The sequence below is a fragment of the Fusarium phalaenopsidis genome (assembly GCF_050370095.1).
Source record: "Fusarium phalaenopsidis strain FUZ10S chromosome Unknown contig_32278, whole genome shotgun sequence".
Classification (NCBI taxonomy): domain Eukaryota; kingdom Fungi; phylum Ascomycota; class Sordariomycetes; order Hypocreales; family Nectriaceae; genus Fusarium; species Fusarium phalaenopsidis.
Window position 1 is genome coordinate 1,529,431 of NW_028145417.1, and position 24,642 is coordinate 1,554,072.

The window sequence follows — 24,642 nt, forward strand, 5'->3', positions numbered from 1 at the left end:
TCTCTCCGCACCTTTAATTAACATCCAGCCTCGCTCCCACGGCTATTACCTCTTCTCCTCTCTCTCGAGATATCTACGCCATTACCATCGTTCGATCCGAATCCGCCGACTCCGTATCCCTAATCCGCCGGAGCCCGTCGCCTCGATAACCTCATCTCGAGCGTATCGCCACGCGACTCCTCTGCCTCGCCAGGCACGGCTCATTCACGCTGCAAGCCTGCTACGCGCCTCTGCTCTGCCTGGCTTGCTTCTGCTTTGGTGAATACGTCACGCTGACTCTTCACCATTGACAAACGCCGCCGCGACGGCCCGAATTGTCCTCGGATACAACCACCCTCTGCCATCTGCCCAGCATGGCTGCACACAGGGACAGCATCCTCGAACTCTTCGGTGAAGATGACCTTATCGAGGTTCACGTCAACTCGAGCCGAAATCCTGCCTCGTTTGCCAATCTCTTTCTCCCAAACCCGAGAAGCACCTCATCATCGGCTCAGCCTCGTCCTGTACATCACCATCAATCGCGCCGAAGCGAACGACGCCCGCAACCACAAGGACAGCAGCCACAGCAGCCTGCACCAGTCATCGACCTCACCGCAGAGCCCGACTCCCCCGTCCAAACAAGAGGATCGTTGCCCCAGAACCGGAGCGGGAGGAACCCCAGGAGGACAAACTCGCAGCGGATATCACCTCCACAGCTTTCGAGGAGCGACGGGACCTTTTTCGGGCGCACTGCGAGCATTATCGATCTCACCGTGGATTCTCCCGAGGACGAGCGACCTTCGAACCCCCCCGGCGGGCGAAATATGCGACCGCGCCCACGACCCGACGAGCTGATCGAGTTGGAGTTGATAAGTTCTATGCCGCGAGAGCAGTCGGGAAGACGCCCGCCCGCCAGTTTCGCCATCGGGTTGACTAGGACGATCGCCGGACTTTTAAGCCGTGATATTATGTTCCCCCCGCCCCAGCTCGACGTCTCACGAAACGCCTTTGCCCCACGAGAACCCAGTCCGAAGCCGGCCATGGAACCCATCCCCCCCGCGCGAGAGGGTTTCACCCGCGACACCTGCACCGATCCCGAGAAAGAGTCTGAGAGCGTCGTCATCTGCCCGGCCTGCAGTGAAGAGCTGGCTTATGACCCGACTGGTACTATGACCCAGAGTTCTGTTGGAGGCAACAAGGGCAAGCGGAAAAGAGCACCGGGAGAGCACCATTTCTGGGCCTTGAAGAAGTGTGGACATGTACGCGAGGCATTTACTCTCTCTTACGAGATCAAACTGACATCTCTAGGTTTACTGCGCCGACTGCTTCGAGAATCGCAAGCCCACAAAGGCAAACCGTGACGGCGTCGGGTTCCGTGCTCCTGAAGGAAAGCACCCATACACTGCCGCAAACGACTTGAGATGCGCCGTGGAAGGCTGCGAGACTAAAGTGTCTTCAAAGACTGAGTGGGTGGGGATCTTTTTGTAGCGAACACTACGAGACTGTGCACAAGCGCGGCGCCAGCGCATGGAGTTGGGGGCCTTTGGTAATGAAGTCACGAGTGACGAAGGGCATATGGGAAGGGCATGGAACGGCGTTCAGGACTGTCAAATCGTAGATATTGGAGATACATTTGTCTCAATCGAGGTCAACAGCTACTGACCAATTGTTGAGATATCTCTAAACGACCCTGGTGAAGATATCCAGGCTTTTGACGGCCTGGGCGGGTAGGATCTCCTGGCAAAAACAAGGGATACTGGAGTACAGGTAAACAGAGTAATATTGTAATACAAACAAACGCCGTCGCTATGTAAAGGGTCTACAATCAGTTGCTGCCGCCCATGGCCCACGTCGAGTGGGATATGCCAATGACTCTAACCAATGCTTCCTGGATGTATGCCGTCCACGTTGATCCCCGAACTCCTAATCTCTCCAATGCCATCTTATAGCATGTCATGTCACAATTGTTCCTCTCGTTTATCGTCGGGTGGGCAAAAAAAGACCCGTCTCGTCATCATATCATAAGTTCGAGTGCAATCTCGTCCACCCAGTCCCCGCCGTACGACTCCTGTGAGGCACTCGGTCCAAAACTTGGCTGTGGCGGTGGTTTCTGGTTCTCTTTGTTGTTCTTTGGTGTGGGTGGCTTTGTTGGTTCAGCGCGTTGCACTTCTTTAGGGGTTTGGTCAAAACGTCTGGTTGTCATGGGCGCATTGTGTTTCTCGTTTGCTGTGTAATGTGGAGGATTCTTCTTCTCCTGCAGTGGAGGAGGCGCTTGGATCTGAGGGAGTCTCGGCTTGTAGCCTCCAGCGTTCTTCTCAAACGTCTTGTGTGGCTTTGGTACAGTCTTTACTGGCTGGGGTGGTCTGGTGGTCTTAGAGCTCTCAGCTTCAGCACGTGCTACCATGCCAGCCTGAACACGCGCCCGTTCGCGCTGCTGGATCTTCTCCAATGCTGCTGTACGTCGGCTACGATGCAAGGCCAAAGACATTTGCTCGTGTGATCCAGAAGAGGTAAAGAATCGTCTTGGGGGAGGAGAGGGAGAGTCTGAGAGCGGTCCAAGAGATGGTAAGGGGTCAGGGTCTGCGGGCTTGTTAGGCTCCTCGTCGAGAACCTCTTCTCCCTCTTCTTCCACAATGGCCGGAAGAGGAGCCGGTGCCGAGGGAATAATGTCATCATCTTCCTCGAGTTCCCGTGCTTGTTGAGAGGATGATGGAAAGAAATCATCAAAGCTAAAGAGAATCGCTTGCGTACTCATAGGGGGTGCTTGTCGAGGAGGCGATGAAGAAGATGATGCTGGTGGTGGTTCTGGTCGATTGGGGAGGGCTGGCTTAACAAAGTTGACTGAAGGGGGTTTGGGTCGGTGGAGGCCAAGGTCTTGTTCATAGCGATCCGCAGGTGGTCCAACACCAGCAAGTTGGTTCGAGGTTCCAGCTTTCGTCCCTAGCACTGGTTCGGGTGCTGATTCGTCTTTGCTCGTAGAGTTTCGATCGCATCCCTTGCCAGCCGCGGCTTCGAGGTCCTGGAGTAATTCCAAGGCCAACTCCTCCTCAAAATCTGCGTCCAGTTCATCATCCATATCCAAAATGTTCTCTTCTATTGTTGGCTTTTCCAAAAGTCGCTGCGAATTGTTGGCGACCAATCCTCCTCCTCTATCCTCCATCAATTCCTCCTCAACTTCTTGCATGTCTTCACACCTTTGGCTTGGGGAAGGTCGTCGTATTTCGTCGTCAGTCGTAGCTCCAGCTCCAGCATCAGGGGCATCTTGTTCTTCATCCTCTTGTATATTCTCCAATGTCCGCACTCTCTTCGCGGGCTGCTGTGCTTCCTCGTCGATGGTATCTTCGGCCGTCGTCTCTGTAGGGTCTGTCTCCTCCTCAATTGTATCGGCCCTCTCCACGTCTTTTCCCTTGGCATCCCTTTTCTTCGACCCTCCATTCCCCCTAACAAACCAAGAGATCGTTTCCTGGCTTGGCCGCACATTCACAAGCGGCAATCCCTTCTTGCGCTTCTCGGCCTTCTCTGCCAGCTCTTTTTCTTTCTTCTTTTCACGGGCAATCTTCGCCTTTGCTGCCGCTTTTTCCCGCTCAAACTCCTTCCGTATACGCTCTTGATCCGCCTTCTCCTGCTTCCAGATCTCGGCTCGGGTGAGTTTTGGTCCTTTGTTTGCAGATTTGTATGCCTTCTGGACCTGCTTTGAGGTCATAGGTCGGAGAGGGGGCGTGTCTGGGGATTCTGCCCGACCCGGAAACTTGGGTATAAGGGTAAAGGTTCGTTGACCCATATTTTGCGTTTGAACGACATCTGGTCTAGGGATTCGGCGGGCAATGGCGAAACATGAAGGGTGGTGGGCTTGAAGTGAAAGGAAGCGCGATAGTGGGGGATGAGATGGTGGTGACGCGAAGTGGAAACGTGGTCACGTGGCTCCACCAACAAAGACAACAAATGCACGGGCTTCCCTTTTTGGCGATTGCTATCCCGGTATGAAAAGGAGAGGAAGGACAAGATGCTGCATTTCATCAACTATCTTTGGCAGTACAATTAGATCTGTTGGATCTCTTCATAATGGCATTTGAAGACTCCTACTTGTCCAGAGTCTCAACGGTGGGATCCCAAGCACAAGGACTGTAATCAGTCGTTGCAACATCCTCCACTTCCTCCGCCGTAAGCTCAAAGTCGTACAGCTGCGTATTCTCCAGGATTCTCGAGGGCGTAACACTCTTCACCAGAGGAACGAGACCCCTCTGTAGACTCCAGCGGAGCAGGATCTGCGCCTCCGTCTTGCCATACTTCTCCGCGAGGGCCTTGATCTTGGGCTCGCCGAACCGTTCACCTCGCACGATGGGGCAGTACGCCTCAACAGCGATGTTACGGTCTTGGCACCACTTGACGATGTCGGGCCTCGTGAGCCAGGGATGAACTTCCCATTGACCCACTGAGATGACGCCTCCCTTGCCCTCTCCCCGCTCCGCTTCCAGCTCTTTGATGTATGCCTCGAGCTCGTCTAGATGATGGACACCATAGTTGGAGATGCCCAGGGAGCGCACCTTTCCAGCCTCGACACACTCGACGAGGGCCTTCCACGCACCCTTGCGGGCGTCAGGTCCTCCATAGGGCGCATGGATGAGGACAAGGTCAAGGTAGTCCAGCTTGGTCTCCTCGAGCGCAATGTCCACCAGCTTATGAGCGTTTTCGTAGCCCAGAGGGAACTTGCGCACGGGTATCTTTGTAGTGAAAAAGACCTCCGAGCGAGGGATACCAGAGGCAGAGATGGACGCTGCACTCTCGCCTTGGTTGTGATACCCAGAGGCGGAATCGATCTTGAAGACTTAGCTACCTGTATAGTTTACCCCTCACGGGATACTTACATGACGGTAGCCTATTTCCAGAGCCTTTTTGCAGACATCGGTGGCTTGCTCGAGAGGACTAGACAAGTTAGAAATCATGATTAATGTCCCTCAAGAAGACTCACGTTTGATAGACCTAGACATCAGAGTTAGCATGTGGCCGAAAGATGAGAACAATGCAACATACTCCGAATCCAAGAAGCGGGATCTCATAGCCCGAGTTGAGCTTTCGAGTGGAGTTGAGTGCGAGCTTCGATGCCATCTTGCGGCTCATGAGGGGTTCCTAGCTATCCTCAGTATTTGCCGCTGGAATGAGGGGTTGGGATGGTGAGGTCATACACTCTGTAGGTAGGGGGTTTCCACAGACTAGGTAATCCACGACTTGGATTACTATGAGCTTCAATGCTAGACTCTGGGCAGTTGCACTCTTTAAATATTGTTTTGGGTGACAAGTTGACGTTGTTAAGACGGGGTTAACGTGAGTGAGGTGGAGATAATTACGCGGGGACATGCATGAAATCACCAATGAGTGCCCAAATAAAAGTTCCTAAAAGTTCCAACAACAAATACGAGTATTCAACATCATGAAGCTACCAATTAATACTATTGTTCTTCAGTCAAGGTCCAGGAGATAAGCTTAACACCGAATGATGATTAATCTGTAACAGCACCGACATAGTCTGGCACCGGAGGACACACGTAACATCATTAGTTGAATACTAAACTATATGACACTATCTAGCATCTCTTGTTTAGTATCCTTGTCGTGTTCATTGTCGTCATGTTCATCAGCGTCGTCGTCGTCGTCAAGATCAAGCATCGGATAGTTCAGAATAGCGGCGATATCACCAAGCATAGTCAAGCGTTGCCCGCTCTCATGGTCACTGCTTAGGATTCTTGCCTCGCCACCGTCACTCCTGACTTTCTCAACCATAGCAACATACTTCTTGCGAGTGGCGAGGTCCTCACTGCGGAATAGCGAGTTGTTGACCAGCAAGACACCGCCGCCGGGCCCAACTGCACCATCGTTGACGGCCTTCTCGACAGCCGAGGTGCCGTACCAGGCGCGGCCGTCATCCAGCTTGAGCATATCAAAGAATTGGTCCACGTACTGAGTTTCACGAGCAAATTTCATGTCTTTCATCTTGGCAAGGACCTCGGGGCTTTTGAGCACCTCATTGAGACTGTGGACATGGCCCGAGTTGGAGTGAACCACGGTAGCCTGCTTGGCCACGGCGGTGAGGACCTTGTCCGCCTTGTCTCGTCCCTGGTTGGCGATGTACTGCTTAAAGTCACCAGCCACAAAGCCTGGACTAGCCAGCAGCAGAGGTCGAGACTGCGTAAAGTCCATGGTGCGTAGGAGGGTAGACAACGTCTTCTCATAGAAGCGACGCATACCTGCATCCTGATCCGACGCCAAATCACGCTTCTTGGGGATCACGCTCTCGACACGGACCTTGAGGACGGTCCGGAACTGGGTGATGAGGCAGATATTGGCAAGTCCTTCCTGCATGACGACAGCAGCTACGGCGCCGTCCTTGTCATCCGACAGGGTCTCCTGGAGGGTGGCTTTGGCGATCGAGTCCCAGCCATCTGGCTTGATGATGGTGAAGGGGCGGTTGACCTCAAGGTCAAGCGTGTGATGGGAGCCCAGAGTGACATGGGGGTTCTCGGCGGTGACAGTGCCAGAGACGCGGAGCGATGAGATGACGGGATCAAAGAACGTGGACTTGACTTTGATGGCCAACTCGGTGTGGACGCGCTCAGACGCCGTGCTTCCCGTGTTGGAAGTGGTGACGACCTTGCGAATGGCGTGAGCGTGGATGATGTCTCCAGGAAGGATGAGGTTGTATGCATGCCACTGATAACGGTGTTAGTAGTGTCTTGTCTGGGTGGAATGAGGCGCCGGAACGGCCCCGGGACGGGAGCGGGAGCGGTCAGTGTTTGAAGGGGAAGTGGCTTGAAACCAGAAGCATGTGGTAAAGAGAATACAGGGCAGGAATCAGGTTCATAGCGAGCATAAACTAGCATCATGAGTTGATGCCATTGTGAGGGTGTGATGGTGAAAGAGGGGGAGGGGTAACGGTAGAGAGATACAACAAGGGTCGTCGACGATCGGTAGACGGGAAACGGGAAACGGGAGATGGGAAACCAGGGGGTGATAGGACAGGGCTTGCATATTGAAAGGGACACGAGGGATGCTGATGGGGGGAGACAAGGGGACAGACTTTGAGGAATGGGGCGGCTGACCATATCTTCGGGATCCTCGGGGAGGAGAGACACGGTCTCCTCCTCGAGATTCTTGGGGACCTTGCGCGAGACTAGCTTCATCTTGATGGTATGGTATGGATGCTATTCTTGTGGCTGCTTTGGAATCCGCTGACTGGGTCCCAGGCCTCGGACCTCGGTGGGCTTGTGAGAGCGAGAAGGCAGATAGGAACAGGAGTTGGCCCGTGTCTGGACAGAGCCGCACACGCAGGTGGTCTTTGTGTGTTTTTTGCCCACCTCTGAAAGATCTGCCACCACTGTCGGGACTCAATAGGGATCTGACAACGGCGTGGGGTGTACCCGTTGAGCTGCGTGGCCAAGACGAGGCTGGCTGGCTGAAGGGGCACAGCAACAGCTGGATGCGGTTTGAAGCTGGGTACGGTATGTGTTAGTATGACCAGCTGCTTTCCGTATGGCGTTCAGCCAGGCACGCACGACACGGCACAACAGGGTTGACGAGGGTCGATTTGGGTTCCGAGATGTGACACCTGGGGCTAGGACCAGGGTGGAATCGGTATCGGTAGTTGACAATGGCCGATCGGACGGACTTTGCTGAAGCCCGCGGGGTTTAACGACGTCCCTTTTAACAAGAGCCGTGGCGGGACTGAGTTTTGACTGGACGAGTAAACAAAGACCCTCAGCCTATCTCCGCTATAGAACGGTTGAGAACAGGATGCACGTTCAAGATTTGTGGGCATGCCGAGTCTAACTTTCTCTCAGGTGGATCTGGTCGGCCAGCTGTCTCTGTTCGGTGGTCCGCGGGTGCGGAGGAGGGCAAGATGGTCTGCAGCTTAGCTTACCCGCTCCGTAGCTGTAGTTAGCGGGATTTTCTTCTTCTTTTTTCTGCTCTGCGAGTTGGCTTTGTAACGTGCATCGTCTTGAATGACTCTGCTCATGGACCCATTCTCCGCATAGGCGTTGCCCGGCGCCGGCGGAGTTTTGTAATCCATGGAAGCCTTCTTGAAGCCCGACGGACACTTTTCACGTGGCCGGGAACCCGCTTACCTAACTTTAGCGGCCAATAGGCGAGCCATTTTGAGTTCGCCTCGGCATTTTGATTGTTCCATGAGGTTTTCGGCCCTTAGAATCAACTTTTTTCAACAAAGTGAGCCAAGACATCGATCCATGCAGGACCGGCATCTCAGCGCCGACGGGATTTGCCTTGTGCATGTTTTCGCATTCGTTCTCTTGTTCATCTCCGTGTGCCGTGCAGCCTTATCATCTGATGTTCTTGTCGAGGTCGAGGCGGTCACGTCATCATGCCATCTCAAGCCGCCTGCGACGCTGTTATTTGTCACCTGGGGCCCTGGTCGCCGTGTTAGTGCCAGGAGGAGGCTGACGTCGGCTTGATGCGATGCGATGCGCGATGCGGTCTTGCTTGTTGGTGATCCTGAGGCCCAGACCAGACCCCTTGCTTTCTCCGTTGCCTACGGACGATGCAACGGAGGATCGGTGCAGTGTTGCCGCGATTCTACGGAGCACATACGTCCGCGCCGACGAAAGTCCTGACGTCGTCCATCTTGATAGCGCAAGGCACCGGCGATGGTTTTTCCTAGAAGGGAAGCGGGAGGATACGGATCCTGGTCCGTTTTCGAATCGAATACGCAAGCCAAGCTAGTGAGTCTGTGTCGCCTTGTTAGTGATGCCCTCTGTCGCGCATCTGTCTCACACAGAGTGGTCCAAGGATGGCTGAAATATCCCCTCACCATTCCTTCGTCTTCCCCTCATTGATTGATACAGAATGGCAGCCTACGTCTTTGGACTGGTTGTGCGGGCTAGACCGACATGTGTCCCCACCAAGAGAATTTCGGACTCAATACGCGGATGGACACGCGCATTGCCATCGGTGCCATCCCGGCCTCGTATGCATCCCCAAGAATTCGGTAACCCTTCCATTGACGGGCTTCCAGTTGAGAGGGTACCTGAACCTGGTGCCGCTTTACTACTAGCAGGCTGGGGGTATCGAGGAGTGTCACAATCCGTCCACATCAACAAACTTTTAGGTCGCACGGCTTTGACTTTGGCTCTGGTGCTGTTGAATTGTTGACTTGAACAACCGAGACACCTTATCAATGTCTCAAACGGCTGCTAGGATGTCTTGAAGAGACAGCATTCACCGTTTATAATCCTCCAATTGCAATTGCGCTGGCACTTGCGGTCTAGATGTCATCGCCTTATTTCCCACATGAACCTTGACGCACCAGAGCGGCGTTCACGCCAAGCCTTATTTGTCGGGCCATGGACCAGAGTGCGGTGAGCCACGGAAACGAACGGTTCGCATTGGACGTGGCTGGCCGACTGGGCAACGTTCACTTTTTTGATAGATGACAGCCGTGCTGTGTCGTCGATCATTCAGCTTGCCTCCAAGTTGTCGACGCCAATTTCTGAGCACAGCACAAACACAGCCTGAGACTAGACAGCACAGCCAGCACAAAGCTTCCAATAGCCTTGCACAACCTCAGTCAGAACTCAAAGAGCTACAGTGCGCCATATGGACGCCCGGTGTCTAGCTCAAGCCCTACATCGAATCTGCCCTACGGGCTGCTACCGGTTCCGTACCTTGAAATAGCGGGTATGTCATTCTCCTTTGCCGGATCTTCACTGTGGTGTGGTCTCGTCTTACCTCATTCGGCATCCATCACGCTCTGGATGCCCAGCTTTTTCCCTTCTCTGATCCCCAAAACCCCGCCGACTTCCGGGAAGGTGTGGTGAATCCTACCCTCCATCCTCACGGTCTCCAGTCAAGAGTCTCTAGCACATGGCAAGGCATTGAGCCTCGCTGCGACTCTAGTACCTGTACTCTCGCATGCGTATCGAGTTGCTGACGGCATCAGATCAGCTGCGCCCACCATTGTGCTCATCGTCCACTCATAGCAGCCCTCTTTTGGCCATTCTCCATCATCTTCATCATCCTCGTGCCCGACGCCTCAGTCTGCTGGTGCTCACTGGCTCCCTCACAACACCCCCTCTTCATCTTTTCTCTGACAACACATCGCATCACGGTATCTGTCTCCTTTTTCTCTCCCCTTTTTCCTCAAGTCGACCCTTTTCGCGCGCGCGCGCGCGCCAAAAAAAGAAAGACGCCAGCATATTCTACGCAGCGCTCCGTCCACTAGACTCTATTACGGTTCCATCCCTCGCCCAGGCCCACCCACCGCCACTCATCTCAGCAGGCAGCTTTCAGCGCAAACAGGAACCCACCGGTCGCCAGGGCCACCACGCTGCAGCGCTGTGGAGGTGCAGCGAGAGCGCATGGTTGTCGTTCCGAGCTGGTCCCATCGTCTTCGCTCGCTCGCCAACTCGCTCTCGTTTACTTCAACAACACCTAAACGGCGAATGCGAGTCGCATTGGCTGGCTGTCCTTTTTAACACAAGTTCCAAGATTCGTTGCTTCAGCCGCACTCCTCCTGTAAGCCGTCCATCGTTTCTTCTGTCGCTAGCTCGTCGACTCCCTCGTCAAATCCACCCGTCTGACACGCCGCCCAGAAACAAAGCTCTGGAACCCCCGGACCAACTAACACCCTTTGCACTCTGGTCCTAGGCCTACGGACCTAGGCACAGTGGACAGACATCCACTGAGGGACTCACAGCAACGCCCACAAGGTGACGCCCACACCGTCTTACCTGGTTCCCAGCCCACCAACTGGCTGCCGGTCTGGTCTAGCCCGCAGGTACCTTGATCCAGCAAGCTGCCCGCCCAGCCTCATCTCGCTCTTTACTCTCGGACCCTTCGGATTGAATCCACAGAACTCGCTACCCCCGGTCCCCGCCACGCCCACCTCTCTCCATCTCACGCCCCCCCACGAGTCCGCGAGTCCGCCAGCCAAGTCCACCATCTCTCGCTTCGTTCGGGTCTGGGGACTTCCACAAGTTGCGCGAGGCCGACCGCCCGCGCACCCCGATGCATCTCGTTCAGACAGATTCTTTAGGACCTGACTGCCCACACAGCATGGGAGATGGCTACCTCAAAGTCTTCCCCTGCTGTGAGGGGTGATGGCGAATTGACCTCCAGGCGCAACTCGCATGCCGTATCCAATACATCCGAATCCGCACCTCAGACTCGTCGTCAGAGCCTTGCCGCCCTTTCTGACTCCCAAGGTATGTAACCACCCCGACACCTCTCCGTCCCTCTCTCTATATGCGTCGTTGGAATTCCTCTCTGCCCCGCTGCTGGGTTGTACCTGCAATGTCTTGCTATTCGTCCATCTGAACCCAGGAGCCGGGTCATGACAGGCCTTGGGCGCCTCAAATCTCATTGCACGCGATCTAGTCTACTAGACCTCTGTGTTGTCATGTAAGCTGACAGCCCGACCTTAGGTGCCATTGTCACGCCCCAAGAAACCCGCTCGAGCAGGATCTCGACAACACAATCATCTCTATCTAGCTCTCTTCAGAATGCAAAAGGAACCAAGGACGCCAAAGCATCGGTCAAGTCGGCTACCCCAAATCCCACATCCAACGCTGGTCTTGATCCTTTGAGCAAGGTTGGTAGCCTTGATTTTGTCACGGTTGGGCTAGAGAGAGCTCACGGCTAATACACTTATACAGCAAATCTACGAGAGAACTAACAGCACCCCCGCCGAACCTTCCATTGCCCAACGACTTCGAAACCCAGGCCGGTCTGATAATACTTCAGCGGACAATATCCAAAGACAAGACTCCGAACTTAGTCAGTCACAGGGCAACCTTCAGGATTCTAGCAGAGATCGACGGTGCGCATATACTCACAGGTTGAATGTTGTGTGTCAAGCTCATGGTTTATTAGGAAAGGGCCATCTTTCCTTAGCCGACTAGGAATGCGCGGAAGCTGGAGGAAGGACGACGGCCTACAGGACTCCGATTCGGACGTGGGTGAACTGCGAACCGATGGCACATACGCCCGAGCCCTCACATCTGTCATCGGCGCCGGTGGAGGATATATCCCCCTCTACAAGGAACCCCCTCGTTACATCCGCGTCAAAGCGCACAACAAAAAGGACAAGGAATTCAACCATCTGTTCCTTGCCCAAGAGCTTAGCGCCACGAGTCGCAAACCCGGAGAGCCGCATGGCCGTATAACGACAGCAGTTGGAAGCAAGATTCTCAAAGGGGGCGATGCTATCTGGGCTGCCGAGTTTAGCTTGGACGGACGATACCTGGCTGTTGCAGGAAAGGACCAAATCGTTCGTGTCTTTGCAGTCATTTCTACTCCAGAGGAGCGGAAGGCTCACGAGGAAGAGGAGGCACTCGATGGCACCGCTGGCGAGAAACTGAGCGCTCCCGTCTTCCGGACAAAGCCTATCCGGGAGTTCCGTGGGCACAAGGGAGAGGTTCTTGCCCTGAGCTGGAGCAAGAATAACTTTCTGCTTTCATCGTCCATGGACAAGGTGGTGAAGCTGTGGCATATGAGCAGAAGTGACTGTCTATGCACATTCGTTCACAAGGATGTGGTCACATCGATAGCTTTCCACCCCACAGACGACCGATTTTTCCTGGCTGGATCCATGGACGCGCAGCTACGGCTCTGGAGTATCCCTGATAGGAACGTTGCGTTTCAAGCTGGGGCTGGGGAGTTCATTACAGCGGTTGCGTTTACTCCAGACGGCAAGACTGCCATATGTGGTGTCCTGAGCGGCTTGTGCACATTCTATGCCACCGAAGGCCTCAAACTTCAGAACCAGATCCATGTGCGATCCTCACGCGGCAGGAATGCTAAGGGTAGCAAGATTACGGGCATCCGGACGATAACCATACCAGATGGCCCTGAGGCTGGAAGAGTCAAGATCCTCATTACATCCAACGATTCGCGGATCCGAGTCTACCACCTCAACGACAAGGTCATACAAGTTAAATACAAGGGCCTCGAGTGTCAGTCAAGCCAGATCCACGCACGGTTCAGCGACGATGCCCAGTATGTCATCTGCGGCAGCGAGGATCGCAGGGCGTACATCTGGAAGCTCTCTCAGGACGGTGAAATCAGGGATAAGCAGCCCTATGAGTCTTTCGACGCTCATCCAGAGGTTGTCACTGTTGCTTTGATAGCCCCGATGAAGAGCCGACAACTCCTGAGCGCCTCAGGAGACCCTGTTTACGATCTGTGCAACCCGCCTCCGGTGACTCTGCGAAGCCTCGAAGAGAGCACACACAGCCAGTCCGGCTTGTCCGAGGAAGACCAGGGTGACTCGCTGTCCAGTACCAAGCGGCCCGAGGAGAGCCCCGCGTACATTGAGCGTTCGAGACACCTTGATGGGAATATCATTGTCACCACTGATAGGACGGGGAAGATCAAGGTGTTTCGGCAGGACTGCGCCTACCACAAGCGGCAGCAAGGACTATGGGAGACGGGCTCCAAGCTCTCCAACCGTCTCTCAGGTGTCGGCAGGAGTAGCAGTATCATGTCGAGGACGACTGCCAGCAGTCGTGTTCACTCAAGGCGTGGTTCACTCAACCTTGCTGGACCCAACCCAGCCCAACTCCAGCACGCTACTGATATGATCAACAACTGGCGGCAGGATATTGACGGAGGCAGGAATAACTGGAATGCCACACCGACGCGAAGCGAGCGATCGATGTCACCCAACAAGCCGAGCAGATCACCAGTCAACACTTCAGCAGCCAATCTTGCATCAGAAGCAAGGAGGCAGCCTTATATGTCGAGTCCAGCCGCCCGCAGCCAAAACCCATCAAGCCCAATCGCCCGCAGCCAGATTCCTACAAGCCCAGTCAGTCGAAACCAGAACCCCGCGAGCCCGACAGGTAGTACTGTGTCGAACCGCACCACCATCAGAGCCTCGAGGGACCGGGACCGGGATCGAGATCGGAATAGGAACACAATCACGAGTCCGCCAACACCCAGTTTCAGCCTGATTCCCGCATCTGAATCGGATAACAAGGATGACAAGGGCGATGGTGGCTTTTGGAACCGATGGAGAGGAGGTCGCGGAGGACTACGATATTCGACAGGGTTCAGCTCGCCATCGAGTCCTAGCGGTACTCAGACTCAAGGCCATACTCGCTCAGGAAGCGAGTTTTTGAGTGTCAGAGGGGATAGGTCGACTCCCCGAATGAGTTTGGGCATCAGCGATTTCCGACAACTTCGAGCCGAGAGCGTGGCTAACCGGCGCAAGTCGGCTGGACCCATGTTGACATCGAGGCTCTCATCAAACGGCGACTTCAAGAGAGGGTTTGACGACCGAGTGGAATCTCGAGACTATCTGACACCGAGTAAGAAACGGGTGGACTCGGGGGTCGGCCGTATTAGTGACGAGTCCGCAGATTCCGTGGCCAAGCCGTCATACTGAAGTGAGGACGCCAACAAATGACGAACACGTGGACCTTGATATAGACGGCCGAGCAGCGAGTGATTCAGCACGGCATACAGGAGTCATTCCTTTTCAGCAGCATCTTGGAGGAGTTAGCGTTGATTTCCTTGCTTCTTTTATTCGCTTCTTTTCTTGCCCTCCTGTCTTACGACCCAGGACAAGATACCATTTGGGATAGGCGTCTGATGGGACATTGGCGATGGTGGACCCATGTACGAGTAGCAGACTAGGTCTTGGTGTCTAGGGAGAGTATTGCACAGGTGGGATTGGGAGCAGTTCAAAAAGGTGTACCAGAAAGCGGGTTTATAGAAGAGGGGTCGAAGATGAGATTTGGAGGAGGAGGAACACAGCACAACGGGACACGGCACCATTCTTGGATTATACGGTTTACAAGTAGCCACAAGCGAATCTTTTCTTGATTTATTGAATGAATATTGATGACCACAATGCTGTCTCGTTTGGTGTAAGAGTTGACTACCTCATACTTGTTCTCCTTTGCTATGCGAAAAGAGGTGCTCTCATCAACAGCCACAACAGTGAAATGTCTATTATCCTATCACTTTATGCCACCCAAAATGGGGATCAGAGTATCTCAATCAATATCTGAGTAATTTCAACAGTAAAGGCTTTATACCCAAAGCCTGAGGTCTCAATGGGCTCAAATCGATAAGATTTATCCACATGATCATCAATAGCTTCAATGACGCGCTGAAAGCAGCTCTGTTCATAATGAACAGCTTGCCTCCCTGACCAGCTGAAGAGGTTAAAATCCCCTTCACGTAGCAACTCTCCCCTCCAACGCCAACCTTCCGATCAGTGGAATGTCTATAATATGGAGTCTATGTGTGGCATGGTGTTTCACGGTTGTGCATGGCGAAGCTTGCTTGTTTGAACTTGAAATTGTTTTACTTCTGTATACGCTCTTCCTTAGGTTGAACTGGCCAACATTCTATCGAGTCCAGTCATGTTCCTTGAGCACTCGGCTCCAATAATGGCCAAATTGCTCCTGATTATCTATTCTGCCCGTGACGTGCAGGCGGGTATCCTTGCGACGTCGCCTCGACGCCTTTTGCTACTCCGACACCAAGTCCATCAATAGATGCTGACAGCACTTAGAAGTTCTCGTCGGTCTTGAGGGCGTTCTCCTCGGCGGGCTTCTCCTCAGTGGCCTCGCCCTTGGCCTCGGCAGCGTAGCCCTCGACGAGGGCCTTCAGCTTGGGGGGGATGGGGCCGACCAGGCTCTCGTCCTTGTCACCGTTCTTGAAGAAGTAGAAGGCGGGGATGGATCGGACGCCGAGCTCAAAGGCGAGGTCGGGGACGTCATCGGTGTCGAACTTGGCGAAGGCGTACTTGTCGGGGATGGCGAGGGCGTCGGCGTGCTTGGCGTAGAAGGGAGAGATGGCCTTGCAAGGGCCGCACCAGGTGGCGTGGGCCTGGATGGCGACGTAGGGGGTCTTGTTGATGAGTTCGTTAAACTCGGCCTTGCTCTTGAGCTCGATGACAGACATGATGGGCGATTGGTTGTGTTTGTTGTTGTAGTTGTGTGTGGTTTGTTGGTGAGGGGTTTTGGTGGGGGAGAGTTTGTAGTTTGGAGGGGCAGAGATGGAGTTGAGCTTTTTGATGGGATAGAAGTAGGGTGGATCACTTGGTATTACGAAGAGGGTTCCCTTATATATATCTCAAGACAATGGGCAAGAATAGATTGATTGATTAGTAGTCTTTGGTGGGCTCCTCGGGAGTCGGAGGCTGATGAATAAGTCAGGCAAAATGACACAATCGCAATGGAATCCAATCCCGGGCTCGGGCGTGGACGAGTCTCGGAATCTTCTCGTGCATGACCACGCGGGGGTCTCCGTCATCGCTCCGAGTGCCGTTTGGGTCTATGCTGACAAAACATTTCTACACAGCCAGCCAAGGCACGGCGATGCTCCGGAGCTCCGCCTCGGATTGGAGGGGGCGTTACAAGGGATATGCAAGCTTTTGGAATGATTTGGAATTATGGATCTTTTCGTTTAATGGATGGCAAGACCTTGAATTGAGCTGAACCTTGGTGGTCTAGGTACTGCACAATACGCGAGCGAATACGATGAGCGTTGGGGACCAGCTTGGACTTGAATTTATCAGCAGCCTAGGGTAAGTCAAGGATGTATTGCAAATTGTTTGATGGAATGTTTGGGAGAGATGACGCATTGAGCTAGTTCAATTAACATTGCAAAGATCTTTTCGATAACAGAGTAAGGTGATGTATAGTTTATTGCAGCTTCATGCTTGGCTTTAATACGCATCTACAACATCCTCAACACGTCTTTCGCTGCACTTGCCTTCTTCAATGGCCGAGTTCTGTACGGAAAATCTCCGGAATCAATGCCCCGCGTCATGGCGGGGTTGGTCAGTCCCCGAATTTTTTTTTTCTCTGGGTTAATGGAGGGGCATCAAAGCACGGCGTCAAAAATTCAACTTTTTTATCTTGGCGCGTGGATCTGAGCTTCAACCACGATAAGGGAGCAATTCATCGACCTCCTTCTAGATCTTGATACACGAGTATACAATGTCGAAGCGAACCGCCGACGCCGATCTTGGCGATGCGCCCCTCAAGGGCGGCGACCGTCCTGAGAAGATGGACGTCGACGACAACACCAAGGATATGGGCGAGTTTGAAGACGAGTTTGAGGATGAGTTTGAGAGCGAGGACGAGATTCTTGAGGCTGGTGTTGATGGAAGACCCGATGCTGAGCGCGAGGCTGAAGAGAAGGGTAAGTGTGGACATGATACTGGAGCTACTACAAGAAACACCATCACTAACAGCTTCACCACAGACGCAATGGACGTCGACCAAGACCAAGGAACATTTATCGTCGGCAGAAGCAAACTTGAGCCCGGCCAGACCCTCGCTCCCGATCTGACCACCTACGAAATGCTGCACAACCTCAGCACCCCATGGCCCTGCCTCTCCTTCGATATTGTGCGCGACGGCCTCGGCGACAATCGCAAGGCCTACCCTGCCACCATGTACACTGTCGCTGGTACTCAGGCCGAGAACGCCAAGGCATCGGACAATCAGATCATGGTGATGAAGTTTAGTGGATTGAGCAAGATGGACCGCGGCGACGATGGTTCCGACTCAGAGGACGACGATGATGAGGACTCTGATCCTATCCTCGAGAGCAAGTCGATTCCTCTCAACTCCACCACCAACCGTATCCGCGCCCATCAGATCCCCAGCCAAGAAGCTGGACGACCTGGGACTACACTCACCGCGACCATGACCGAGTCGACCAACGTCTTCATCCACGACATCACCCCTCACCTCGCCTCGTTCGACAACCCCGGAACCACCATCACCCCCCAGCAGAACAAGCCCATCTCTACCGTCCGCGCGCACAAGAGCGAGGGTTACGCCCTCGACTGGTCCCCCATTATCCCCGGCGGCAAGCTGCTGACCGGCGACAACGACGGCCTCATCTACGTGACGACTCGCACCGACGGAGGCGGCTGGGTCACGGACAACCGGGCCTTCCAGGGCCACCTGAGCAGCGTCGAGGAGCTGCAGTGGTCGCCGTCGGAGCAATCTGTGTTTGCTTCCGCCTCGAGCGACGGAACCATCCGCGTGTGGGACGTCCGATCCAAGTCGCGCAAGCCTGCCATCACGATGCAGGTGTCCAACGTCGACGTCAACGTCATGTCGTGGTCCCGTCAGACGTCGCACCTGCTCGCCTCGGGCGCCGACGACGGAGTCTGGGCCGTGTGGGACCTCCGGCAGTGGAAGGCCAGCTCCGACAAGCCGCAGCCCATCGCCAGCTTCAACTTCCACAAGGAGCAGATCACCAGCGTCGAGTGGCATCCGACCGACGACTCCATCGTTGCCGTGGCTGCCGGCGACAACACGGTTACGCTGTGGGATCTGGCTGTTGAGCTGGATGACGAGGAGAGCAAGGACACGGCCGGTGTCAAGGACGTGCCGCCCCAGCTGCTGTTTGTGCACTACCTCAAGGATGCCAAGGAGGTTCACTGGCACCCCCAGATCACGGGCAGCCTGGTGGCTACTGGAGAGGAGTTTAGCGTGTTCAGGACCATCAGCGTCTGATTTCTCTGTCTGGGCAAAGAGAGATTGGTGTCTTCATTATGGAGTGAAGTCATGGGATGTGCGGCAAACGATGGAAGGATAAAAAGTAGACGACAGGTTCAAGGGTGACCTGTTATTGATTGAACGGCATGGCACGGCGCATAATGAGATCTGATACAACAAGATGGATTTGATAGAGGCAATGACAATTGTTTGGTTTAGTTCCCCAAGTCACACCCGATGTTGCGATGTCCGGTCCACTACCATTTGCCAATTCAGAACTGCCAGACGGCTTGGAAGCGTTTACTTGAAGCCTTGGCTTTCACGTGGCGGTTCTCATGCAAGGCACGCCCGTCTTGAACACAAATCGACTCATGTAGACGAGCCAGGAGGGGGTGTATCAAGGCTTGGCTGGATGGCAGAAGCAACACGAGTCGAAACGAGCAAGGCCATTGAGTCGAATTGAACACGACCATTGAAATGCAGCACCCCGTATAAACGCCTCGTATAGAACTATGGATTCCCTCATGGGGAATCCAATGCGAGCTGAGCCAACAGGTTACAGTAGCGAGCATGCGGGCTGAAAAAAGTTCTAGACTATCACATCATGGAACTCAGCCGAGGCATAACACAACAAACCAACTGCTGCTTTTCTCGTACAGTAACGTCCATAGCACATGCGCCACAGTTCGAAGCGACGTCCGAAAAAAAGGGGGGTCACAGCCGCCTCTTTTTTTTCTTTCTCTCTGATGAGACGCCCAGTCACGACAGCTGAGTGACAGACAACACCCCCTTATGCCTTAAACGGGGCCAAGAAATGAATGAGACGCCAGAAGCTCAGAGTTTAGGCTTGATTGAACTCGAAGACCTCTCTACTTGTGATGATAATTATAAAAATTTCTAAAACAAAAAAGTTATTCTAATAAGAAGAAACACCATCTCCTTTAATCATTATCATATCATTTTTACACCATCTTAAGAGCTACCCTCAAGAGTATGATTGTTGCAGCGACACATTTCCTCTTAACCCTCTCGAGGAGATATTTTTCGGGTCCGGGGGCCGTAAGCTTATGAAATGGCGTTCTTTTTCGCTAGTCTCAGCCTTAGCGGAAGCCAGGCCTCCCGGGGCGATGCAGGAAATAGGGGGTGTGATATTGCGGAAGAGGTTCAAAGGTGGATCGTTTTGTGCATGGTTTGTGTTGGAGATAGATTGTAATAGAGAGTATGAGTCTTGCTTACTGACGCTGCATCTGAGTCGGATCAATGTCAGATGTGCTGACGGACGCCATCTTGTGCAACTTCGGAGTGAGAAGCCGGTTCACTAGGCCCTGTCGGATGTCGGGGCCTTTTGCTCCTAGTTTCAAGTCCGTTAGTTTCTTCTTCTAGAATAGACGTCATGTTAACTTAAGGCTCGAGCGTGGTGGCATCTGTCATGACGATCGATGGACAAGCAAGGGTCCTGTCAGAGGCTCACGGGAGACTTGGATGAAGCAGAAGACCAAAGACATCCATTGAAACAAGATTTCTATACAATTCATATCTATAGACGCTTTAAAATGATTGCTGCCCCTTCCCCCTCCTTCAAAGATTGCAAGCTATGATTCTATGACATTGTTACAAAATTGTCTACATTATCGTCGTGCACCTCGCCGGGTGCACCATTCGTCGTTTTTGAGTCTACAAGGCGAAAAGACTCGAATTGGAAGCCCCGAGCAGGGTTGTGCTCATCTAATTGGTGTTTGGGGCGAGTAGTTGTCATGAAATGTCAAATATTACTTTGACGAGTCCCGGTTCTCAGAGGTGGGGAGAGAGTTCTTCTTGGCCTCAGACTCCTTGACCTTGGACCATGTGTAGACGAGACCGCTGACGAAGCCGAGGAAGATGGCAGAAACGCTGCCGACGGTGACGGGGGCGGCGAAGAAGATGAGGCCGCTGATGGCAATGGGCAGCTTGTTCAGAGCGCCAACCATGGAGTAGGTGGTGGACGAGGTGACACGGATACACCAGGCAGTGCAGTACGAGATGAAGATGGCGGCCACGCCAGAGTAGATGATGCCAATCGTGATGCGGTTGCGATACTCCTCGGGGAAGTTCTTGGCAAAGTTGGCGCTGGACCAGTCCTCGGTGAGGAGCGAGCAGATAACGAGGACGGGGATGGTGAGGAGGTTGTTGTAGTACATGGCTGGTGCAAGAGTTAGCAACGGTTCGACCTTGTGCGCCAACAGGCACAATGGAGGTTAAACATACAGTCCCAGTCCTTAAAGTTCATCTTCTTGATGACCTTGCGCATGCCCAGGACATACGAGGCAGAGCAGAGGACGTTCATGGCCATCCAGAAGTAACCAGCGTTAAGGGTCGCGAGGGCATCCTTGTCGCCGGTGGTGGCACTGTAGTCGCCCGACATGGCGCTCTTGATATCGGCCCAGGCAGCGACGATGGAGCTCAGGACCATGAGGCCAAAGGCGGAGAGGGCGGTGGGGGTGACGGCACCACCGAACCAAAGGACCTCTCCATAGGCAATGGCGATGATGGTCAGGTTCTTGAAGATGGTGTACACAGGCACCGAGAGGTACTGCAGGGCCCTGGTGCTAGTGTAGATCATGCCAACGAGGACGAGCGAGATGGGGTACCCTATGCATGACGCACGTTAGCAAGCCACATCTTTGTGCATCTAGAGGCGAAGGCGACGTACACTTCTTGATCCGTTCAGGGTCAAGGGGAGCGAGAGACTTGATAAGACCGAAGTACTTGCATGCTGTGATGGTGATGATGCAGACGATGGACTAGATAGACGAGTTAGAATCGCGCGTGATGCAATGAATGGAGATGGATATACCTGGATGGCGAGGTAGAAGAAGGTGAGATTCCACGAAGTACCCGATACGACATACTTGTTCACCACGGTCATGCTGATGGATGAAACACAGTAGGCCATGATGGAGAATGGCCCGCTGTTCTCGATCTTGGCCAAGAAGCCCGTAGGAGGCGGCGGGATGGCATCGGTACCGGCGCCGCGACCGACGAGAGAATCATTCTCCTTGTCACCATCGCCGATGCCGTTATCTGGCATATTGGCGACGAAATCGTCGTTCTTCTTGTTGTCAGCCATGATGGATTGGCAGGCGGGGGGGTTCGGCAGGGCGGCGAATCGGCAGAAACGAGCGGACGAACAACGGTCAGTCGTTCAACGGGAGCAAAGACGGGAACGAGATGGTGAACCAGATGATCTCCAGACAAGAAGGAAAAAAAGATGGCTTCCAAGGCCAAAAGCGCGTGCGTGGGATGGAGGCCAAAGTGGAGGGCGAGGGATAGTAGAAATTCGGATATAGAAAAGGGGGGCCGCGCTTGGCAGTGACAAGAGCCTGGTCTATCCCAGTTTGCACCAAAGCCGCAGAAGGAAGTGACCTGTGGCCTCTTTGCATGCCGCGTAAGTTGGCGCTAAGTGCATCTTGAGTGATGCGCATACCGGGGCATACAGGGGGGCTGTACTGAGTGCTCCACTGGTGTGTGTGTATACCAGTCGAAAAGGGGGCTACAACGATCCCTGCCAAGAACAGGAAATCCGTCATGGACCATGGGCCAAGGCTTGGAGGGGATGGCACATCCACATCCATACTAGAGCCAGGGGTCCATTCATGGATCCGTGGGTGTGTGGGCTGGGCGCGCGTGGCGCTCTTGGTTAGAATCGACCAGACGGCACATTCTTTTATCTGGCCCGGGTGCTCTCGCTGGTCCCTCCTTCTGATCGAGAGTGAAAAAGAGGGAATGTTCTCTCCGTCAGTGCTACGACCCCTCAAGTTCTCTTGATTCCGTGACGTTTTCCGGGTGTTCACTCTCTTTTTTCATCATGTTGCCCGTAATGAACCGGTTCGGACGCATCGCGCTAGCCGTGGTTGCAGTCCTGTTTGTCTTCGTCCTGCTGCTGTCTTACCAGGCGCCCGACAGCTTCAGGGCCAGTCTACCGAGCACAGATTCGCTATGGTCGAAAGGAGGGAGCACCACCGAGGCCTCGGCGACACCAACGCCTACACCCATTGAGGAGGAGGAAGAGGAGGAGGTCGACCCTAACAGGGACATTTCGTACGACCTGACCCGGCCACCAACCGCCGGCTGCGAGGACCTTGTCAACGACCTTCAGCAGCGAATCATCCAGACCTACCAGAAGCGATTCAAGGGTATTCGCTATGCCAACATTTGGGGATACCTCGAGACCGAGAACAAGGGAGATGCCGCCATTTGGTCCGCCCAACAGATCCTGCTCAGCATCCTCGGCATTGAGACCATGGAAGCTTGCCGGTAAGACCCCGTGCTGTTCTGCCGTCGATACACAGAGGAGGGGAGATACTGACAATTGGTACTACAGCTTCATGCACCAGGGATGTGACATGGAGAAGTTCCGCAAGGGACTCGAGGACCACCGCCCGCACTCGGCCATCATCATGGCTGGCGGTGGTAACTTTAACGATTACTACTGGGAGGACCAACCGTCGCGCATGAAGATGATCTCGACCTTTACCAACGTCTCCATCCGCGCCTTTCCCCAGAGCATCTTTATGAACAACCCCGAGCGGATCAACCTTACCCACGTCGCCTTCAAGAAGCATCACGACCTTCAGCTTGCGGCCCGTGACAAGCCCAGCTACGATTGGCTCCTCGACAACTTTGGCCAGACCGATGGCATCGACAACGATCTCATTCCGGATATCGCCTTTATGTGGGGGAACCGATCAGACTTCCGAGTCAACACGCCCAAGACGTGAGTTCCTTGCAGATCCCCGTGGTGGTGTTTTTTCTGCTGCAGCCGCTAACTCTGTTTCCCAGCCACGACATCCTCATTCTTGCACGAAAGGACGCCGAGATCTCTGCTGGCGACTCAGCCATGATCCCCTTTGGTGAAGGCCGCATCGACCTGGGCGGCGCCGTGGGCAACGTGACATACCGCAAGGTGGACTGGAAGTTCACCGAGACGCCCGACATTGACAACAAGGACAACCGAGAGCACGGCAAGAACCAGCGAGCGTGGGCCAAGTCGATGGCCGGCTTCGACCTCCTCGGATCGGCTCGCTTCGTCATCACGGACCGTCTACACGGCCACATCCTGTCGACCGTCATCGGCGTGCCTCATGTGCTGATGGACAGCAAGCTGGGCAAGAACCTCAACTTCCACAACACGTGGACGCGCGACTGTAAATGCACGCGCATCACCAAGAGCATCCACTCGGCGTTTGATGTGGCGCGCATGTTTTTCGAGCAAGAGCTGAACCAACCAACTTCATGATTTGACCTGAGAAGCTTGGTTCCATGTACCACCTTGTAATCTGACAAGCTGGTCCATCGGTTGTGTAAAAAAAAAGAATTGCATGTTGGTCCCGAGCTGGCTGGGGTTATTTCTTGTTACAACTACAACCACCACATTTTCTGGATTGGGGGCATTCCAGCGGTCTTGGCAATGGGGAAATGGGGATCAAACCAAACGGAGTCAACTCATTGTTTTAATCGTTTACAGCCTCTAGATTTTCTCTTTTTTTTTTTTTTTTACCCTCCTTTTATTTTCTTTGTTCTTTCACGGTCAGGTAGAGATGAGCAGAAAGCATCGTCATAGACCAGCGTTGAGCTGTACAACAGAGACAGACAGACAGATAATGATAAAGACGTTATTATCAATCCATTGTTCGGTGCCTTGTTCACTACCTCGTTACTTACCACCTCATTGAGTCTTACTACACAATAGGCAGGCGATAAAGAAATCCATCGCCTCATTGTCTCTCGACATGGAAACAGAGACATGTGACGTCGAGACTCCAACAGTTGCGGATTGACCGCCTCCCCCCCGGTCCGGTTTCACTTTTGGCAAGATATGCGGGAACATCACCATCTCCTTTTCCGGACACGTTGTTGATCTTGGCTCCATCTCTAAACTCACCGAGCCCTGCCCCGTTGGTTTGCGACAGAAGTGATCGTCGGCCGCTGCCACTACCGCCCCAGCGCCCCCCTGGCTGAAACAATGTCTCCATGCGTCCGCGACCAATGCCAAGGTGATGTCACGTGGAGAAAGGTGGTTAAAGGAGGTGGCTGCAAGGGCTTTTCCTTGGCTGAGAGATTGGAGGTGGAGGACTATTAATCCACTCTCGCCCAGCTGGACTGCAACGCAACGATGCCTCTTTCCCATTCAATCGCGTCAAGTACA

At 53.8% G+C, this 24,642-nt stretch overlaps 9 protein-coding genes across 9 annotated transcripts; 4 read left to right on the top strand and 5 right to left on the bottom strand.

Moving 5' to 3' along the window:
- Positions 1-353: 353 nt before the first annotated feature.
- Positions 354-1,467, top strand: LRP88_01078 (uncharacterized protein; the record flags this gene model as incomplete). Its single annotated transcript, XM_083237776.1, has 2 exons — positions 354-1,238; positions 1,288-1,467. The coding sequence occupies 2 exons, from the start codon at positions 354-356 to the stop codon at positions 1,465-1,467; spliced, it is 1,065 nt and encodes a 354-aa protein (XP_083106281.1).
- A 526-nt stretch (positions 1,468-1,993) lies between these two features.
- LRP88_01079 (uncharacterized protein) lies at positions 1,994-3,760 on the bottom strand (the record flags this gene model as incomplete). Its single annotated transcript, XM_083237777.1, has 1 exon — positions 1,994-3,760. One exon carries the CDS (start codon positions 3,758-3,760, stop codon positions 1,994-1,996), a length of 1,767 nt encoding a protein of 588 aa, XP_083106282.1.
- A 298-nt stretch (positions 3,761-4,058) lies between these two features.
- LRP88_01080 (aldo/keto reductase family protein) lies at positions 4,059-5,085 on the bottom strand (the record flags this gene model as incomplete). The annotated part of the gene is made up of 4 exons (XM_083237778.1): positions 4,059-4,796; positions 4,845-4,892; positions 4,949-4,959; positions 5,007-5,085. 4 exons carry the CDS (start codon positions 5,083-5,085, stop codon positions 4,059-4,061), a joined length of 876 nt encoding a protein of 291 aa, XP_083106283.1.
- Positions 5,086-5,547: 462 nt separating this feature from the next.
- Positions 5,548-7,154, bottom strand: LRP88_01081 (uncharacterized protein; the record flags this gene model as incomplete). The annotated part of the gene is made up of 2 exons (XM_083237779.1): positions 5,548-6,684; positions 7,074-7,154. The coding sequence occupies 2 exons, from the start codon at positions 7,152-7,154 to the stop codon at positions 5,548-5,550; spliced, it is 1,218 nt and encodes a 405-aa protein (XP_083106284.1).
- A 3,893-nt stretch (positions 7,155-11,047) lies between these two features.
- On the top strand, positions 11,048-14,371 carry LRP88_01082 (WD40-repeat-containing domain protein; the record flags this gene model as incomplete). Its single annotated transcript, XM_083237780.1, has 4 exons — positions 11,048-11,189; positions 11,409-11,575; positions 11,640-11,803; positions 11,857-14,371. The coding sequence occupies 4 exons, from the start codon at positions 11,048-11,050 to the stop codon at positions 14,369-14,371; spliced, it is 2,988 nt and encodes a 995-aa protein (XP_083106285.1).
- A 1,133-nt stretch (positions 14,372-15,504) lies between these two features.
- Positions 15,505-15,900, bottom strand: LRP88_01083 (thioredoxin-like protein; the record flags this gene model as incomplete). Its single annotated transcript, XM_083237781.1, has 1 exon — positions 15,505-15,900. The coding sequence occupies one exon, from the start codon at positions 15,898-15,900 to the stop codon at positions 15,505-15,507; it is 396 nt and encodes a 131-aa protein (XP_083106286.1).
- Positions 15,901-16,940: 1,040 nt separating this feature from the next.
- On the top strand, positions 16,941-18,476 carry LRP88_01084 (ribosome biosynthesis protein RRB1; the record flags this gene model as incomplete). Its single annotated transcript, XM_083237782.1, has 2 exons — positions 16,941-17,145; positions 17,209-18,476. 2 exons carry the CDS (start codon positions 16,941-16,943, stop codon positions 18,474-18,476), a joined length of 1,473 nt encoding a protein of 490 aa, XP_083106287.1.
- Positions 18,477-20,227: 1,751 nt separating this feature from the next.
- LRP88_01085 (GDP-mannose transporter) lies at positions 20,228-21,564 on the bottom strand (the record flags this gene model as incomplete). The annotated part of the gene is made up of 4 exons (XM_083237783.1): positions 20,228-20,637; positions 20,703-21,086; positions 21,148-21,238; positions 21,292-21,564. 4 exons carry the CDS (start codon positions 21,562-21,564, stop codon positions 20,228-20,230), a joined length of 1,158 nt encoding a protein of 385 aa, XP_083106288.1.
- A 738-nt stretch (positions 21,565-22,302) lies between these two features.
- Positions 22,303-23,733, top strand: LRP88_01086 (polysaccharide pyruvyl transferase-domain-containing protein; the record flags this gene model as incomplete). Its single annotated transcript, XM_083237784.1, has 3 exons — positions 22,303-22,751; positions 22,819-23,211; positions 23,277-23,733. 3 exons carry the CDS (start codon positions 22,303-22,305, stop codon positions 23,731-23,733), a joined length of 1,299 nt encoding a protein of 432 aa, XP_083106289.1.
- Positions 23,734-24,642: the final 909 nt, after the last annotated feature.